General features: G+C 34.9%; 1 protein-coding gene across 1 annotated transcript in view; it reads right to left on the bottom strand.

Moving 5' to 3' along the window:
- Positions 1–379: 379 nt before the first annotated feature.
- LOC136797595 (uncharacterized) overlaps positions 380–19963 on the bottom strand; it is a 72618-nt gene continuing 53034 nt past the window's right edge. Inside the window, exons 2-6 of the mRNA XM_067054187.1 lie at positions 3874–3996; positions 3309–3545; positions 2526–2669; positions 1962–2276; positions 380–1325 (exon numbers count right to left, since the gene is read on the bottom strand). Of these exons, the coding sequence (XP_066910288.1) occupies positions 1042–1325; positions 1962–2276; positions 2526–2669; positions 3309–3545; positions 3874–3970 (1077 nt within the window). The 5' untranslated portion in view covers positions 3971–3996 and the 3' untranslated portion in view covers positions 380–1041. The remainder of the gene's footprint in view (positions 1326–1961; positions 2277–2525; positions 2670–3308; positions 3546–3873; positions 3997–19963) is intronic.

A 19963-nucleotide genomic window follows, 5' to 3' on the forward strand; every position in this document is an offset into this window, starting at 1 on the left:
ATGAAATTTATTACAGATTGAAAATGTAAAAGTGTAAAAAAAGTGTTCAAGATACTAATCTACAAACCAGGAGACTCTTCAAAAAACCTAATCTAAGTATTCATCTTTCTACTGAATATTTTGTCCTTTAGGTCATGATTCTCTAGGCCAAACTAATGACGCTATTGGGTCATTCCGAGAAGTTGTCAACCACGATTGGATATGCATGGGTCGTGGGGCTCCTAGGTCCTTACTGGTGGTATCCATTTAAAAATGACGTAACGTATCCCCTACCAATGGCCATACTGATATAACTTGAAAAGTATACAAACAATTACCTGCTGAATCTATGCACAAAATATTTTAGAAGAGGCCTAGAAAATTCAAACTAACTGAGAAAAAAACAATACTCAGATATATTTTGAATGTTAGTTAAACAAAAATCAATATAATGTATTTCCAATGAAATATTTGGCTTGAAAAACAAAATAAAATAAAGCTTTGTTGAAAAAAAATTGACTGACTGAAATTTTACAAAAACTAAAAATTCAGATCAGGAGGCTAAAAGACGTGTGGTCTTTTTGGTGATTTTTAGTGTTATATACATAAAATTTGTATTTGATGAAAATAAAGTCATTAAAAATAATAAATCGAATAAGTGAATGATTATAAACTGAACATGGAAAATTAGGTAAAACATAAAAATAAAGGTAGAACATCTATAAAAACACAGACTGTAATTTGTTATAAAATAAAAAAGAAAACTCAATAAAATAATATTCTGAATCGGAATCGCATACGAAAAGGTTACAATGATACACAGTTCGAGCTGTTGTTATCAATAGAGAAGTTTTCTAAATGTATGAAAATCCAACTTGCCCCATCTAAAACATAAATTGTAAGATTTGTGAAAAATAGCCAGTGAAAGTTAAAAATGTTATAGATTCAGTTACACTCTTTTAGGCCCGAGAAAATAAAATAAACGTAAAAAATGTACAGTGAAAAAATTAAAATTTTTACAAAAGATATTCAAAACTTGTCATAAAATAAAAACCAAAATTGTTACCTGAAAAACCCTTTCTTGGCACCAATCACTTTTGGAATAATCTTTGGTCTTGTGGCTGGCAAAGGTGCAAGCTTATATTTTTCAATACCAAAGACACGTCTTCTAAGGTTATCAAAGTCAACAGGCATTTTATAAGTGGTTGCACTTTTTAGTACAGATGGAATAAAATCTTCTTTGCCATGTGGGAAAAGGACTGGGATGAATTTGGGATTGTTTCCAGCAAGATCATATATTTCATTCAGGATAAACTTCATAATGAATGATACTTCTTTTCCTTTAGCTAAAATAAAAAAGTGTGAAATCATTATTATTTTTGCATTTTTTTTCAAAATTTTTGTTTCGTGTTCAATACATGTATCATTTCAAGCAGGTTCACGTTGTTACCAAATCAATGGCATTTGCAAAGCCTGTTCAAAAAATATATTCAGTTTTGGTATATCAACGAGATAATAAGGCGAGGCCAATCTAATTTTTTGTTTTACGGGCCAAGCTACCAAAAAAAGAGGGTCGGTCAGTTGCAAAAAAATAGAAATGAAGTAGAATTTCACCTATAAAATCTACTCTTGACAAAAATGCGTAATATAAAATAAAAAAACACAAAAAGGTGGAAATCATGAATAAGATAAAAAAATTGAAAATAAAATTTCAAAACCTTGGAAAAACTACCAAAATTTTGAAAGTTTTGGAATTTGTAAAGTGATGAAAATAAAAATGTTTTATTTATTTTTTGTTTTATTTCATTATTCAATTTTATTTTTATTTCGATTTCTAGAATTTCAGGGTCGGTCGGCCCCGTAAAACAACTAATCAAATTGGTCTCGCCTAAGTACTAAATTTGTAAAAAACTAGTAGCAAATCAAACATAAATAATCCAGTTCGAACATAAGAAACAGAGCCAAAATAAAACATATCATACCACTGGCTTCTGCAGCAACATTTGGTTTGTAAATTGCTTCTGAGTTTGAGAAAAATCCCTCAGAACAAACCACAAAAACAAACTGCGCTTCAACCATTCTTGAATAAATGTAAACACCACGGTCTTCCGCATGCTTTGGATCAAAGATATCAGTTGTTGCATCAATACCATATTTATGGCATCTTTTAATGAATCGGACAATATTGCTGACATGTTTTTCGCTATCAGGGAAATAGACAACAAAAACATCCGGTGCCACTTGCTCAGGATCTTTGAGTTGTAATCTTTTATGGAATTCTTGAGGCACAGGCACACCTTTCAAAAGTAAATAATATGAATAAGGACTCATAAGGAGTCATTTTTAACTGTCTTATGAACCTGCCAAGAATAGGCCTATTATCAGATGAGAGGATTCGAGATTTTTCTTATAAATTGATAGAATTTTACTTTTCAAAATCAATCTCAGTTCACTGAGGCCTCAGAGAACCCACCAAGGTGTTTTTCACAAATCACTTCAGCTCACTTATAACTAGGATGAATCTAAAGAATATCTAAAGTACTCACCTTGAGAAAAGTTTTGTTGTCTTTCATAGGCAATATTAAAGCTCTCAGGAAGGGCCAATGTTGTACATGAAATAGAACGTTGTAGTGTTGATAGGTATCTTTCCTCTATCCTCATTGTTTCTTTTGGATCTTGCTCTTGAAGGTCTAAATAATGTTTTCAAACTATTAAAACAAAAAAAAACAAAAAAGCTCTCATGCGGCCTAAAACAAACAAAACTTGATTTACAAACGGGAATATCTAACCAAACAACGTTTGATAGCTTGAACAGTCCACTTGATTTTCTTTAAGATGAACTCATAGTCTGCGGCCAGGTCAGAAAAAAAGATTTTTTCACCCAGCCAGTTTTCAGAAACACTTCATCTTTTTATTTTTGCCTTACTTTAAAGGGACATTAAAGTAGTAAAATGTAAACATTGCGCGAACCACGTGTCATTAAAGAGAACAATTAAAATCACGTGTCCAAAACAAACTTGTAAAACAATTGAACAATCAAAATTACCCATATTTGGTTTGATTTTTCATTTTGACATGTGACATTTGTTTTGGTTTTGTATCCGCTGCATACAGTTTGTTTACAAATTTCGCAAGTACTGTTATGTCCCTTTAATTTTATTTTTCTTAGACACATCATTTTTTTCCAAGAGACTGAGGACCATCTTCATGGTTAATAAAAAAACTGGCAAGCTAATCAAGATTCAGTGCACGATTATCAAAGGAAATGGACTTTTTTCATATTTCTAAATAAGTTTTTTTTGAATATCATTAAAACATGGTAAACAAACCCTTCAAAACCCGCTCAACAATTTCTGCAGCATCAGGCCTCCTGATTTCCATTAAAGCAGCATATAGTGCTTTTAATTTGGCATCTTGTTTATGTCTTTTCAACCATTGGTCGTACATGTAAATAAATGGATACTGTTTGTTGACAAGATAATTGATATCTGTGTTACTGAAACCAAGATTATCAGCTAGTGATCGAACATCTCTTGCTAGTGCATCTGTTGGTATCAGCTTTGTGTCTGTAGAAAATTTGTAATCACAAACTTATAATCTCAAGTGCCAAGAGTATTGATAATAAAAACATCTTAAAAATCTGATTGCAAAATTTTATAAGACCCTGGAAGCATGTATTCATTAAGTATGCATGCTCTGAGAAGGAAAATTAAAGTTTATAATACAAAAGGATGCAAAGCGCAAGGGAGATAGGAGGTCAAGCAGAAATCAAAGAAGAAAATAATGGTCATATCAGAAGTATGCAATTTCATCAAATGCATACAAGATTTACAAGTGTACAAGGTAGGAGTAGAGCTCTTAGTGTTACAAAAAGATTATATGCAACAAACTTACTTAGTTCTTTGATAGCTCCTTGTGGTAGTAAAACTGCATTAAAATCTGGCATCATTGTAACACTTGAATTGATTGGTGGTGACACTGCTTCTTCCATTGTTTTTTATTTGTTATGCTTAATTACTGAATAGTATTTTGTTAAAACAATTTGAATATAAAAACAAACTCTAAAACTGAATTAAAATTTCAAAAATGTATATGTTCTTAGACAACTAAATTTTGAGATAATAAACGGACATAGAGAAGATTACAGGGCAGCATGTTTGATGCATAAACTCAATTTACAACACAAATGAGATTGTCGAGTTGTGCAGTTTTGGTGAATCCTTGACACCATACTGTAAGTAATGTCCCTCGTCTAATTCCCACAGCCTTCTTATAGATAGGATTAAAAAATATATAAGTCAGAATCACTGATTGAAAAAAGATTAGTGAATGGCAATTTCAACCTTCCTACTTTTCCCAGCTCTAAAGAAGGGTGTCGGGATTAGAGGAGGGATGCCTTGTCGACATTAAACCAATATACAGCATGATGTTAAGGATTCACCAAAACTGCACAACACCCGTTTGTCCGGTGTAATTGGTCTAGTGCGCACAGCAAGATGGGCCTTTAAAAAGCAACTGGCCGAATAATTTTTGGCTTCGTCAGCGCCTGTGTGCGCAATAAATTAGCAAATCCAGGCTAAACAATGCCCAACCAGGTAAATTTCCAGGATTTGGAGCTGCTACCGTTTTTAATCAAAAGATTGAGTTTCAGAATGTGCCTTAGGCTCGAAAAAAGCAGACAGGAGGTCTGGGGCCTTGTAAACAGCCAAACCAACTGGTCCAGGACAGTCCTGGTGTGGTCTATGGGGCAAAGCCCCAAGAAAATTATGCCTTTTTGCGGAATTAAGTGCTATAATATCAAATATTTGAAGACATTTTTCACTAATTTACCTTTTTCCATAGCTAATTTTATTTTTCATAAAGATTGAGTTCCAGAACTCAATTAAAGATTCAGTTTCTGCTACCGTTATCCGGTAGCACAAAACCCCTGGAAATATGCCTGCCAACCACCCAAACACCCGTTTTTATATATAAATCATTCTGCATGGAATGTAATTAAAAATGTGCGTGTTCATAAAAGTGAAAGCCATATGTACAAATTATCTTTTGATGTTTCTCTTTTCTGTTCTTTATTATTTCAATTTGTTGAAACACATTAAATTACATCCCATAAAAAATAATTTGTGAGGATTTTTTATGTTTTAATTTTCCATTTCCATTTTTGACGGACTCACACTGTATATTATCACTCGAACTACAAATTACTTAGAATCATGAATTTGTTTAAGAAACCCAGCCAAAATCCTGAACACGATATAAATTTGCATAACGTGACAGTGCTCAAGCTAAACAACTTGCTTGATTGATATTGTAATCCTTTGGGCATTATTGGGAGAATGTGAAGACTTGATGACTCAGTACCTAAATTACAGCAGCCATGCAGCTTGGTAAATACCATGTGTTTTGCTTTTGATATAAATAAGCTCTCACATCTGACAGCTGACATTTAGGCTAGGTTAGACTTAACTTTTTTCTCTTTTCTATTCCAATAATAAAATGCTTACATAGTTGACGGTGTCCGGACAATTCCCCCCTGGTGAATTCCCCCTGGAAAATTCCCACCCGGTGAATACCCCCCTGGTGAATTCCCAACCATATATTATTTTCATATGTGTTTTTAAGTTTCGAAATCATGGACTGTAACCCCGGGGGGTACTAGGGTTGGCGAATGAGAGGTATGTGCGGCCGGGACCTCCGAAAACCGACCCTTAGAGAGACTGATTTTTGCTGAAAAGGTGACCCTTAGAGAGACTTTTTGAATTTTTTTTTCGATTTTTGAAAAAAGTCATACTAGTAGAGGGTATTTTGTAAAATCGCTCGAATGTTTTGATCAAAGCACTTGTTATACATTTTTGGAAAGCTAAGGGGCAAGGGAATCGAAATTACTATGTTTCCAATTTTTTTTCGGACACTTTGGTGTGATTTTCGGACAAATATGTCGGCCTCAGGCAAAAATCATAGGGCTAAAAATTAATGAAAATTTTCTTGAGATATTGAGCTTCAAAGAGCGCAAAAACTGGACAAAATAGCTGTTTCTGGCTGAAAAATACGGTTTTCTGATTGGATGAAAGCCCTTTATCTTCATTTGATTGGATACTTCTTTTTAAACAATCGTATGGCAAATTTTTGATTGGACAAAATAAAACAACCGATATCGCCATGATTGGATAATAAAATATTTGGCGCTTTCACAAGTGTTTGCAATTGAACAAAATAAAACAATCTAAATATTTTCCAGGGGTGAATTTTTTGTTTTTCTTCTATTTCTTCATTAGCCTGGGAATCCTAACCTGATAACAGCTGTTCATAAAATTTTCTTACGCGCATGGTAAACCTCTGAAGGTGCTTGAAAATTATACATCTGAGGAAAATAGTCCTCCCACGGAAAATTCTACAACAAGAATCTTGTTGTGCGCCGGAAAGTTAAAAACTGATACGGCCCCCTATTTATAAACACAATCACACAACTTTGTTGTTGTTCCTAGTCCTTTTAGACGAACGCGGTTGTTACAATTTCAAGATTGCATATTCGTCAGATTGTCATGTTTTCACAAATCCCTTTAGAGCTTCAGTGTGGTGTGCAGAAAACATTTACAATCTGATCTCAGGTTAGAGAATCCAAGCTCATAATCTAAGAGAAAACAAAAAAATACCTCACCTAACAAAGTTTCTAAGATTATAGAGCTTGGTGTAGGTAGATTAGTCTGACACAGAATGCGTTGTTACTAAAAGTGGTAACGGTAGGTAACGATACTGAACGATAGGTAACGACAAGTAACGGTAGGTAACGACAGGTAACGATGAAGTAACGCAAGTAACGAGGGGTAACGAAAAAGTAACGAAGTAACGGTGGGGAAAAAGCTGAAAATGGTGGCCCTGAGGTGTCGAACTATCAGAATTTGTAGATTTCTGCGCCAGAGCTAACGGTTCCGGTGATATTGGGAGAACCTAACGACTCTGGTTAATCTATTCAAGAATTTTGGAAATCTGATGATTGTACAGCAGGATCTGATCGTTCTGGTGAATATGACTGTGGAGATAATAAATCCAATCTTTTTTATTGTAAATTGGTGTTTGTGAATAAACTGAAAGATTTGACGGCTTTGGTGAATCAATGGTATTGGTCAATGCAATGATAAAATAAATAGTGCTGGTCAATGTAATGATGGAATCAGTGGTGATGGTCAATGCAGTGATGGAATCAATGGTGCTGGTTAATACAATGATGGAATCAATGGTGCTGGTCAATGCAATGATGGAATCAATGGTGCTGGTCAATGCAATGATGGAATCAACGGTGCTAGTCAATGCAATGCTGGAATCAATGGTGCTGTTCAATGCAATGCTGGAATCAACGGTGCTAGTCAATGCAATGCTGGAGTCAATGGTGCTGTTCAATGCAATGATGGAATCAATGGTGCTGGTCAATGCAATGATGGAATCAATGGTGCTGGTCAATGCAATGATGGAATCAATGGTGCTGGTCAATGCAATGATGGAATCAATGGTGCCGGTCAATGCAATGATGGAAACAATGGTGCTGGTCAATGCAATGATTGAATCAATGGTGCTGGTCAATGCAATGATGGAATTAATGGTGCTGGTCAATACAATGATGGAATCAATGGTGCTGGTCAATGCAATGATGGAATCAATGGTGCTGGTCAATGCAATGATGGAATCAATGGTGCTGGTCAATGCAATGATGGAATCAATGGTGCTGGTAAATACAATGATGGAATCAATGGTTCTGGTGAATTCAATGGTGGTGTACTGGTAGATGCAATGCTGCACTCACCAATGGTACTGTTGTGCAGGTGAATGCAAGTTGATTGTGCATTTTTTGTAAGCATCATCTTTATAAGAAATCCATTGATAATTTTCGATTCAAGGGGTATTGACTTTCGGCGATGGGTTCCTTCAAAGCAAGTTAAGGATTGTGCAAAATGTGAGCATTTTTATTTTTTTATAAGCATCATCTTCATAAGAATACAATCAATAATTTTTGATTCAAGAGGTATTGACCTTTCGGCGATTGGTTCATTTAAAGCAACTTGGGGTTTGTACAAAATGTGAGCATATTTATTTTTCTTATAAGCATCATCTTTATAAGAATACAATCCATAACTTTTAATTCAAGGGGTATTGACTTTCGGCAATTGGTTCATTCAAAGCAAGTTAGGGATTGTACAAAATGTGAACATATTTATTTTTCTTATAAGCATCATCTTTATAAGAATACAATCAATAACTTTTGATTCAAGGGGTATTGACCTTTCGGCGATTGGTTCATTCAAAGCAACTTGGGGTTTGTGCAAAATGTGAGCATATTTATTTTTCTTATAAGCATCATCTTTATAAGAATACAATCCATAACTTTTAATTCAAGGGGTATTGACTTTCGGCGATTTGTTCATTCAAAGCAAGTTAGGGATTGTACAAAATGTGAACATATTTATTTTTCTTTTAAGCATCATCTTTATAAGAATACAATCAATAACTTTTGATTCAAGGAGTATTGACTTTTGGCGATTGGTTCATTCAAAGCAACTTGGGGTTTGTGCAAAATGTGAGCATATTTATTTTTCTTATAAGCATCATCTTTATAAGAATACAATACAGAAGTTTTAATTCAAGGGGTATCGACTTTCGGCGATTGACTGTCTCTGTATATTGTTATGAATGACTCGTTATCGACTAATTTGCTCTCCATTCACGTTACGCTTTCATTCAAGCATTCAAAAGACAAAAGACAACAACTCTCTCCTCCGTTTGGCAAATTTTGCTTTATGTAAGTGTATTTACAAATTTACACAAATCTCTTTCTTTGATACTCAATACGATGTAAAATAAAAAGATACAGCTGCTACCTCGTGTTAAAAGGTGTGAAAGTACGTTTCTTGGGAAAACATTTTACATAAACATGTGATCTTTCTAAACAGGATTAAACAGGATTGTTTACAACAAGCATATTTTGTATCATACTGCACATGGAGCTCTACAATCGTGTATATTACAATAGTCAAGAAAGTTACATAACACTAAGGGTAGAGTTCTTCTTTTGACCTAGCCAAGCTGTATTATTTTTTCTGTATGCTTTTTCCCATGAATCATGATTTTCTTACGGGTGTCGTGAACACCAAAATACCGACGTATTTTTCTTGAATCATCATCGCTTTTTTATAAGAACCAGTAATTTTCGTGATTTCAAAACTTTCCTTAATTTCCTTAGTTTATTCATTTATTCACTTAAAAGTTAAAAGAGCCGTTTTTGAAATCTGATATTTTTAATAAAAAAACATTTTTTAACTCGAAGGAAAGGGCAAATACTGGCATTTTTTGGTTTACTTTCAATGAATTTATGAACATTAAGAAAAGAAGTACTTTTCATTTATCCTCAATGTAATATTGTTTTGTTAAATTGATTTGTAGAATGGAATGCTGAAATTTTGCTACAATGTCAATTGCACAAGAATCAATTAAGAAACGTGCAATCAGTAAATGGCAATCAAATTGTTAAGAGCTTAATCATAAGCTGATTAAATATTTCAATTCGGAAAAAAATGAAACCGAATAAAATTAAAATTAAAATGCTATTCTTATGTGAAATCGTTGACATTCTTTGAATGAAACAATCACCAAAATTCAAAACCTTCAAAGGTTATGGATTGTAATCTTATGAAGATGATGCTTATAAGAAAAATAAATATGCTCACATTTTGCACAATCCCTAACTTGCTTTGAATGAACCAATCGCCGAAAGGTCAATACCCCTTGAATTAAAAGTTATGGATTGTATTCTTATAAAGATGATGCTTATAAAAAATGCACAATCCCTAACTTGCATTCACCTGCACAACAGTACCATTGGTGAGTGCAGCATTGCATCCACCAGTACATCACCATCGATTCCACCATTGAATTCACCAGAACCATTGATTCCATCATTATATTGACCAGCACCATTAATTCCATCATTGCATTGACCAGCACCATTGATTCCATCATTGCATTGACCAGCACCATTGATTCCATCATTACATTGACCAGCACCATTATTCCATCATTTCAGTGACCAGCACCATTGATTCCATCATTGCATTGACCAGCACCATTGATTCCATCATTATATTGACCAGCACCATTGATTCCATCATTGCATTGACCAGCACCATTATTCCATCATTTCATTGACCAGCACCATTGATTCCATCATTGCATTGACCAGCACCATTGATTACATCATTGCATTGACCAGCACCATTGATTCCATCATTGCATTGACCAGCACCATTGATTCCATCATTCTATTGACCAGCACCATTTATTCCATCATTGCATTGACCAGCACCATTATTCCATCATTGCATTGACCAGCACCATTGATTCCATCATTGTATTGACCACCACCATTGATTCCATCATTTCATTGACCAGCACCATTATTCCATCATTTCATTGACCAGCACCATTGATTCCATCATTGCATTGACCAGCACCATTGAATCCATCATTACATTGACCAGCACCATTGATTCCATCATTATATTATTGACCAGCACCATTGATTCCATCATTGCATTGACCAGCACCATTATTCCATCATTTCATTGACCAGCACCATTGATTCCATCATTGCATTGACCAGCACCATTGATTTCATCATTGCATTGACCAGCACCATTGAATCCATCATTACATTGACCAGCACCATTGATTCCATCATTATATTATTGACCAACACCATTGATTCCATCATTGCATTGACCAGCACCATTATTCCATCATTTCATTGACCAGCACCATTGATTCCATCATTGCATTGACCAGCACCATTGATTTCATCATTGCATTGACCAGCACCATTGATTCCATCATTGCATTGATCAGCACCATTGATTCCATCATTGTATTGGCCAGCACCATTAATACCATCATTTTATTGACCAGCACCATTGATTCCATCATTGCATTGACCAGCACCATTGATTCCAGCATTGTATTGACAAACACCATTGATTCCATCGCTGCATTGACCATCACCACTGATTCCATTATTGCATTGACCAACACCATTGATTCACCAAAGCCGTCAAATCTTTCAGTTTATTCAAAAACACCAATTTACAATAAAAACGATTGGATTTATTATCTCCACAGTCATATTCACCAGAACGATCAGATCCTGCTGTACAATCATCAGATTTCCAAAATTCTTGAATAGATTAACCAGAATCGTTAGGTTCTCCCAAAAATCACCGGAACCATTAGCATTAGCTCTGGTGCAAAAATTTACAAATTTTGATAGTTCGACACCGCAGGGCCACCATCTTCAGCTTTTTCCTCATCGTTACTTCGTTACTTTTTCGTTACCCCTCGTTACTTGCGTTACTTCATCGTTACCGACCGTTACTTCATCGTTACCTGTCGTTACCTACCGTTACTTGTCGTTACCTATCGTTACCTATCGTTACCTACCGTTACCACTTTTAGTAACAACGCTCAGAATGTTATAAACAGTCTGTGTGCGAGCCCTTGTTGACAGACTTTCTAAACTTTGGAAACCCAGGCAAACACACATAATCAACTTACCATAAAAACTCTTTCACAAGCTCTAAAGACTTTCAAAACTACTGAAACCCCCAAACTTAATCTTGAGTTTGGGAAATCCCCAAGATTGGCAAACAATCATTTTTCCCACTTACAGCTTTTCTCTTTGATCTTTTATTGCTTTCTTTTTTTCCTGATTTCTTGCGTCATTGATGACTTGTTCGGTTGATTTGATATTGTACAAGTAAGCGATAAGAAGAAGGCTCAAGTACAGCAGGCTTGTTCGTTATCTGAGTTTCCATTGGCAGAACGACGGCCACCCATGCTAAAGCTCTAAAGGAGCGGGCCATTTTCCCATTCAAAGAAAGAATGATAGCCGCGCCCTTTGATGTGCTGCATCCCCAGCGGGGTTTTATCTGATATTCCTATGTCGGATTTGTCGCCGCCCACGCTAAAGCTCTAAAGGAGCGTGCCAATTTCCCGGTCCAGGGAGGCCTGGATCCCAGTCATAGTTTTCGGGCATTAGCGGGTCCAACCAAAATATTTGTATTAGGGTAGGGCGTCAACAGCCATTTTTGGGGCAAAGTCAAAAAATTCAAGATGTAGTGTTTTTTTATGAAAATTTAACCTATTGTGAGGCATTTTGCACAATTTTTAAGGTCAGAAGTCCAAAATTGGCCAAACCCCCCTGGGGGTACTGATTGGCACTACAGGCAAAAATTGGAAAAAATGGCATTTTCTGGACTTTTCAGGCCTGTAAATTTGTCAAAACTATTTTAAATCTTATTTTATTCATTTGCTGTACTAAATTTTGTGAAGAAACAACAAAATAATCATGTTGGGTTGAAAATTGTACCCATTGGAACCCTAAACGAGCCGTTTTAAGCCAATTTTGGGTAGCAAAATGCTTTTTAAGGCCAATTTTGCAAGTACATAAACTTTAAACTTATTAATTCACATGTCTGAAATTTTCAGAGATGGAAGTCTTCAATAAAGTCTTTAAGCAAAATGAATTTCAAGTTTTTCCCTTTTTTCAAAAATTCATAATGGCGTTTTCAAAAATCGCTTTTTAGCAAAAAAAAATTATATTTATCAAAAAATAGCATTTTTTAAGGCAAGCTTCTACAAACTGAGTTTAAATGCTGACTGAAATTTTTTTTGCAGTGATAGTATTCTGGAGATACTCCAGGAAAATCAAAATCATTTGGGTCTGGGATGCGTCTATGTCCACCATTTTGGAAATAAAACCCCTACTAAAAGCCATTTTTCAGGCAAAAACCCGAATTTGGACTGAAAAAATCTCTAAAATGACAATAGACATGGGCCCGAATTTTCTTGCAGTGATAGTATTCTGGAAATACTGCAGGAAAATTAAAGTCATCTGGGTTTGGCATTTGGTTATATCCCCCATTTTGGAATTGAAATTCCTGCTAAAACGCAATATTTTAAGCTAAAATCCCATTTTTGACAGGAAAAATCTTAAAAATGGCAATAGACATGAACCTAAAATCTTTTTGCAGTGATAGTCTTCTGAAAATATTCCAGGGAAATCAAAATCATTTGGTTTTAGGATTTGGGTATATTCGCCCTTAATGGGATTGAAATTCCTGCTGAAACAGGCTAAAATGCAACATTTCGAGCAAAAACCCAATTTTTGACTAAAAACCTCTCTAGAATGGCAATAGTTTTGGACCCAAAATCTTTTTGCAGTGATATTATTCTGTAAATACTCCAGGGGTAAAAGCTATTTAGGTATAAGATGCTTCTGGGACCACAATTTTTTAATTGAAGGAGGGATTTTTTCAAGCACTTTGAGCTACTACCGTTTTTGTATAATTAGATTGAGTTTCAGATGCGTGACAAAACGCGAGCGAAGCGAGCGCTATTTAGAGTGGGGGTTCTAGGGGGCGGAGCCCCCCTAAGAAAATTTTTTACTCCAAATTTGGCCCTGGATTGCTTTAAACAAGAACAAAACGTGAATACATTAACGCCGTTTAAGTAAAAATAGAAAGATTTTGGGCCATTTTACGCCGGTCCTTTTAATGCCGGCCCTTAATCACGCCACACACGAGCCCAAAAATAACGCCAATAAGGACCGGCGTAAAAAGGGCTGATTAGGTTAATAGAAAGAGTTGTGGCAAAAGCGAAAGAAGGAATAACAACAAATCTGTTTTTTTTAATGAAAAAATCTACAAAAGAATTTATAAGTAAAAATGAGGATTCTCTTAAAAATTCATTTCATCAAGAACAAATCTCACATACACCCCTGTCTCTTTCTCTATTCTTTATCGAATTATGCGTGTTTCAAAGATCACTTTTATCAAATCGCGTTCTTTAAAACTTTTAAGAGTGTTTCTAAGATCACTTTTATCAAATCGCTTTCTTCGTAACTTTTAAGAGTGTTTCAAAGATCACTTTTATCAAATCGCTTTTTTCGAAACTTTTAAGAGTGTTTCTATGTAAGATCACTTTTATCAAAGCGCTTATTTCGAAACTTTTAAGATTGTTTCTAAGATCACTTTTATCAAATCGCTTTCTTTGCTTCTTCGCTTCTTTTTTCGCTTTTTTCGAAACTTTTAAGAGTGTTTCTAACATCGCTTTAATCAAATCGCTTTTTTGTAATTTTCCGTAACTTTTATGAGTGTTTTCTAAGATCGATCTTATCAAATCGCTTTTTTGGAACTTTTATGAGTGTTTCAAAGATCACTTTCATCAAATCGCTTTATTCTTTGTAACTTTTAAGAGTGTTTCTAAGTTCACTTTTACCAAACTAAACACTTTCTCTATTACTGTAGCGAGTATTGTCCCAAGGTCACTCTTATCTATAGCTTTACGTGTAACTTTCAAAAGCTAGCTTCTTAACGAGGTTAGAAAATATATTCTGCTAGTTGAAAAATTCTGACGAATGAATGACCGAGAGGATTTTAAGTTTTATCGACTGGATTTGATTTCAGTCGGACATAATGTCCGATTGCAGTCCTGCATTTTCGAAAATAATAATAATAAAGAATTTCAATGAGTGGGACAGGGGCCAAATTTTTTGTTAGGTTATTCTAATACAGGTTTTCTCTAAAAGATTATTCGTGATAGGACAGGGGTATCTTCAAAGTTTTTCTTTTAACTTTAAATAGTCAGATTTTTTTTTCAAATGTTTTGACTTTCTAGACAGAATGAAGATTTGATTTAAAAAGAAAAGTTCCTAAAGTTTCCTTATACCTCATCGACCCCGAATAGTTTTTTAAAGCAATTTTGCTGTAAATATGTAATGACTTTTATTTCAATTTTGACCCCTTCTATAAAGTTATCCTTTCGAAAAAAACTTCATTGAAAGAAGTAACTCAATAAGTGAATTCATTCCTCGCTCCAAAAATCCAAGTAAATATGCGAAATAAATTTTCTTAGAAATCTTTTCCCATTAAAATCCATTTGTTGCGTATGTTAAACCGTTTGTGACGAACGGTTTTTTGAATGATTCTTTAAAAGCATTCGCGGCAAACGGAAAAGCATTCTTCGCGTACGGTTTCATATCTTAAGTTTTCGTAAGCGTTCTTCTGGAACGGTTTTCTTTTTAAGCCGTTCGTCACAAACGGGTTAAAAAGCATAAGCATTCGTTGCGAACGGTTACAATAAAACTTTTTTGTAGGGCGTTCGCGAAGGATGCAAAAGCATTCCATTTGTTGCGAACGGTTAACCCGTTCGTCACGAATGGAAAAGCGTTCGTGTGTCCGAATCGAACGGTTTCTGACCCAGTTGTGTTGTCTTTACTCTATACTGATTAAAAACAAACAATTGGCGTTTCTGAAAAAACTGCTTTGAAACTTTTTTCTTGTAAATTTTTTTTTATATTTTGGATTTAGTTTCATAACTCAATCTTGGATTGACTATTTTTGCCGGTATACGGTAGTAAAAAAGTGCTTAGAAAAATCCCTTGAAGCCAGTTTTAAAATGTATATAATATTTCAAGCAAAAATCCAATCTTTTTTTGACGAAACAAGTCTTGAGAATGGAAATGTGTGTGGGCTGTAAAGAATTGAGTGGAATGGGATATTTGTTATAATTTGTTTCAACTAGTATTTCTAAATTAAAGGGTTATAAATTCATATTCTTTGTTTTAAATGTAATATACAAAATATTTAGCCAATTATGACGTATCGGATGGAAATGTAGCATTTTAACAGAGATTTCATTTCCATAATGGTGGATGTAGACAAATCCAAGACTCAAATGATTTTGTTTTCCTAGGAGAATTCACAGAATACTAACACTTCAAAGAAATTTGGGTCCATATCTATTGCCATTTTATAACAGTTTTTAGTCAAAAATGGGGTCTTTGCTTGAAACATTGCATTTTAAGCCAATTTTAGCACATATTTCAATTCCATAATGGCGGATATACTCATATCCTAAACCCAAAGGATTTTGATTTCCCTGGAGTTTTTCCAGGAGGCTATAACTGCAAAAATATTTTAGGTTCATGTTTATTGCCATTCTTAAGATTTTTTCAGTCAAAAATGGGATTTTTGCTTGAAATATTGCGTTTTAGCAGGAATTTCAATTCCAAAATGGGTCGATTCCCTGCAATGCAGGTTCAGTTTGATTGGTCAGATTTTGTGCGTATTACTTAGCAGTACTTTCGCACGTATTTTGATAATTTCGATGCGCAGGCATATTTTATGGAAAAAGCTGACTCTGCAGAAAAAAGGAAAACAAATGAGATTAAAACATAGATTCATTTAAAAACAAAATGACTGTTGGCTGGAATTCTAAATACACGTGGCTGAAGTTTTGATGTGGTTTTTGATGTGGTTTTGAAAGTCTTTAGAGCTTGTGAAAGAGTTTCTATGGTAAGTTGATTATGTGTGTTTGCCTGGGTTTCCAAAGTTCAGAAAGTTTGTCAACAAGGGTTCACACACAGACTGTTTATAACATCCTGTGCCACACTAATCTACCTGCACCAAGCTCTATAATCTTAGAACTTTGTGAGGTGAGGTATTTTTTGTTTTTTCTAAGATTTTGAGCTTGGATTCCCAGGCTACAAAATATGCTGCAAAAATTGAAAATTCAAGCTTTTGTATTGAGTCAGATATTCCAGATATCTTCATTTTGACTGCGCTGCAGACTTTTATCAAATTATTTTGTAATGGCTTGCTAACACTTCAAGGAAGAAATGAAAAGACATTTTTTTGAAAGAGAAGACATTGCAATGTAAAAACAATAAAAACGTTATAAAGCGGAAGTTAAAATTGCTGAACCTACCTATCTTTGTATTGTAATCAAAGCGCTGCAGAGGAAAAATCCCCCATGGCATAAATAACTGTTTTAGGCTAAAAAAGGGTCAAATTTTTCAGTGGTACCACTCTCTATAAATCTAGTCCTCATTTTCAGGCTGAAAATGCTTGCCAAAGTATGAAAGGTCAAACATAATAACTTTAATGAAAGAATTAATTTCAGAGAGTAGCACCATTGGCAGATTGGATTTCTCAGGTATTTTCTGATAAATATGGAAAGCTTCACTGTCTGAACATTTTTTCCTCTGCAGCGCTTTGAAATCAAAGATGAGTCTGGTGAAATTTTTTGTGTCCCGCAGAACTAATTTTTAGACAAAAGTGTAGAATATCATTACACCTGCATAGGCGGTAATCGAAAAAATGCTCTGTTTGCGTCGCAACGGGTGTTAAAAATGCATGCAGGCGGACGGGCAGTTAAAAACATTCCCGGGTTTTTTTTAATCACGCCAGTAACTCAGGGGCGGGTGGTAACGTGAGCAAAACAATTTTCTGATGGTCGTCAGAGCAATTGAGAAAAAAGCTATACTTTAAAAAAAGAAATTGCTTTTCCCAGATTTTTTCCGCATCTCTGCACCGGAAAATCAGCGGAAAATTTGATGCGAGCGGGTGACGCGAATAGAACAATTTTTCGATGACCACCATATTATATATGGTTGGAAAGCTAAAAGAAAGCTCTAGACCAGACGGTGTCAATCGAACAACTTCAAACAAGAATCGCAATCGAAACCAATCACACGTAATCAAACGCGATTGAATAATTGCAATTCGATTGTCGAACGCAATCGAATCGCAATCGAATATTACCTAGGATTTGCCGTTCGATTTCGTTTGATTGTATTCGATTACGTTCGATTGATTTAGATTTTATTCGCTTTCGTACGATACTTTAGAGCTCGGCCGCCCACGCTAAAACTCATCGAACGTTATCGTAATAGAACGAAATCGAATATATATTAATCAAATGTAATTGACAATCAATCGAACCAATGGAACATAGTCAACTATTAATCGAACCAATCTAACCTTACTCGAACGCAATATCGAACACAATCGAATATCACCCAGGAATTAACTGTGTTCAATTGCGTTCAATTGATTCGGCTTTCGATTCGTTCGACATAGTGTCCTCCCTCTTTTGAAAGGAAAAATTTGGAGAAGAAAGAAAATGTTCCTAACTTAGAATGAAAAATATTCCTAGATAAGTACCTATACCTAGATAGGAATATTTGTGAAATTGAAAAATGTGTTCCTATTTAGGCAGTTAATCCTGACTGACGGCGCATTTCAATTGGCAAGTGAACGTTCCTTCGGTTCGCCCGGGTCAACCCATGCCATGTGAGGGGAATTGGGTAGTCAGTTCAAGGTGCTGACGGGACGCTCATTAGTAAGCGTCTAAATCCTCCTGCAACACAACCAAATAGAAATAGAAATAGAAATAGAAATACCTTATAGTTTTACAGACAAATTGCAATGGCCCAAATGACCTGTTTCTTGGAGTGAGGATCTGAGAATTGCTCGAAATGAAAAAAAACACTGGATTTGAGTTCTTACCTGTTCAAAAAAAGTGGAACATCTATGTTGATTCATTGAGTTTGGATTCTTTGGATGCTGGACTTTTCAACATTCAACAAATTTTCCTGTCTTTTCCTTTTTTTCGCTTTCACTTTTGACCTCACTTTCGATATGTCACCCGATATCACCCGTTCGGACTCACACCGTTAACCGATCGGGTAATTTTCCCGCGCTAAGTAAGTTTTATATCATATCTAGTCTAGCAAGCTAGACAACTAATTTATACATAGTAGAAATAAACCAAAAAGTAATGAATGGAAAAATTTCAGTCGTCTAGAAACCTTTGTTATTCTTATAAAAAAGCATGTGTATCCCATTCCACCCCCTGCTTGTCTGCTCAACTTTTATATTTAAAAAAACACTGCCAAAAAAACTGTTTTTTTTTACCCAGGGTCGGCTTCTTATTGTATTTTGGTCGAGGGTTCGGCATTTTTTTGCACTAACTCCAAACAAAAGAAAACTGTCAATATTGCAATTATAATTTTTTCCTGCTCAAAATAATTCTTGAGAAAAAAAAAATGTGTGGATTTGTGTATTGAAAGTTTTTCAAGAGTTTGTTATTGCTTGATAAATTGTTTTCTCTCTACGCAAGTTTCTGCGTAGCTAGCCCCTGTATCTATAAGGCTGGAACACCTGATTCTTCCAGTCGTTTATACAAACTAAATCCCGTATTATTATTACTAGGTCACCTCGAGGAAATCAATGAGGTGAATTTTGCGAGTCTGTAGTTTTTTCCGTGTTTAAGTCTAAACAGAGCTTTACGCCGAAAATACATTCGAATTTTCAAATGTAAACAGCGCTTTGAAAATCGAATGTTTTTGAGTGTTCACACGAGCGCGCAAATGTTTTCGAATGTTTTGAAACAATTTATTTTAGTAAGTACGTTCAATCTGGACAGTCTGGAAAATGTTGTTTGTCACTCGATCTTTCGAAATCATTGAAATCTTTTTTTCTGAGAGGGGAAGGACTCTGATATTTTCTTTTTCTAAATGTTGCATACAGTACCGGTATTATTTTCATTTAACAGAGTCAAAATGTATTTTCTTTCAAAGAATTATGATTTATAATCAGGAAACACTTCTTAGTAATTTTAACTGTATTTTGGATGCACAAGTTTATTGGAAGGGCAATATTTTTGCCCAGAGTTATAGCTTCAGTTTTCATTTTTATTCACTTCTTTGTTGTTTACAATTCTTTATTTTATTCTCCAAAAAGCTTTAGATTTTTTTTGGTGTTGTCAATGATGATGATGTTAGTGCAATTTAAGAACGAAGAAGATGGGAAGAAGAAAAAACCGAGCTTTCTTCAGTTTTGAGATGTTTTTGAATTTGAAATGCGTGCTGGAGCTCAACTGCAATAAAACAAAGGTTAGTTAACTTTTATTAATTGTGGATTCTTGATATTATTCAAGTCGCAGATGACAAGAGCAAGAGAATTCTCTCACTGTCAACTGAAGAAGGAGTTGTGGTACCACCTCAAAATTGGTCGAAATTCATGGAGAATCCAGCCTGACTCAGCTCATTATTATTTGCTGGCAAATGCTAAACCCCCTTCACTCTCCTTACTTTAGATAT

The sequence above is a fragment of the Clytia hemisphaerica genome, unplaced genomic scaffold, assembly GCF_902728285.1.
Source record: "Clytia hemisphaerica strain Z4C2 unplaced genomic scaffold, Clytia hemisphaerica genome assembly, whole genome shotgun sequence".
NCBI classification, from domain to species: Eukaryota; Metazoa; Cnidaria; class Hydrozoa; order Leptothecata; family Clytiidae; genus Clytia; species Clytia hemisphaerica.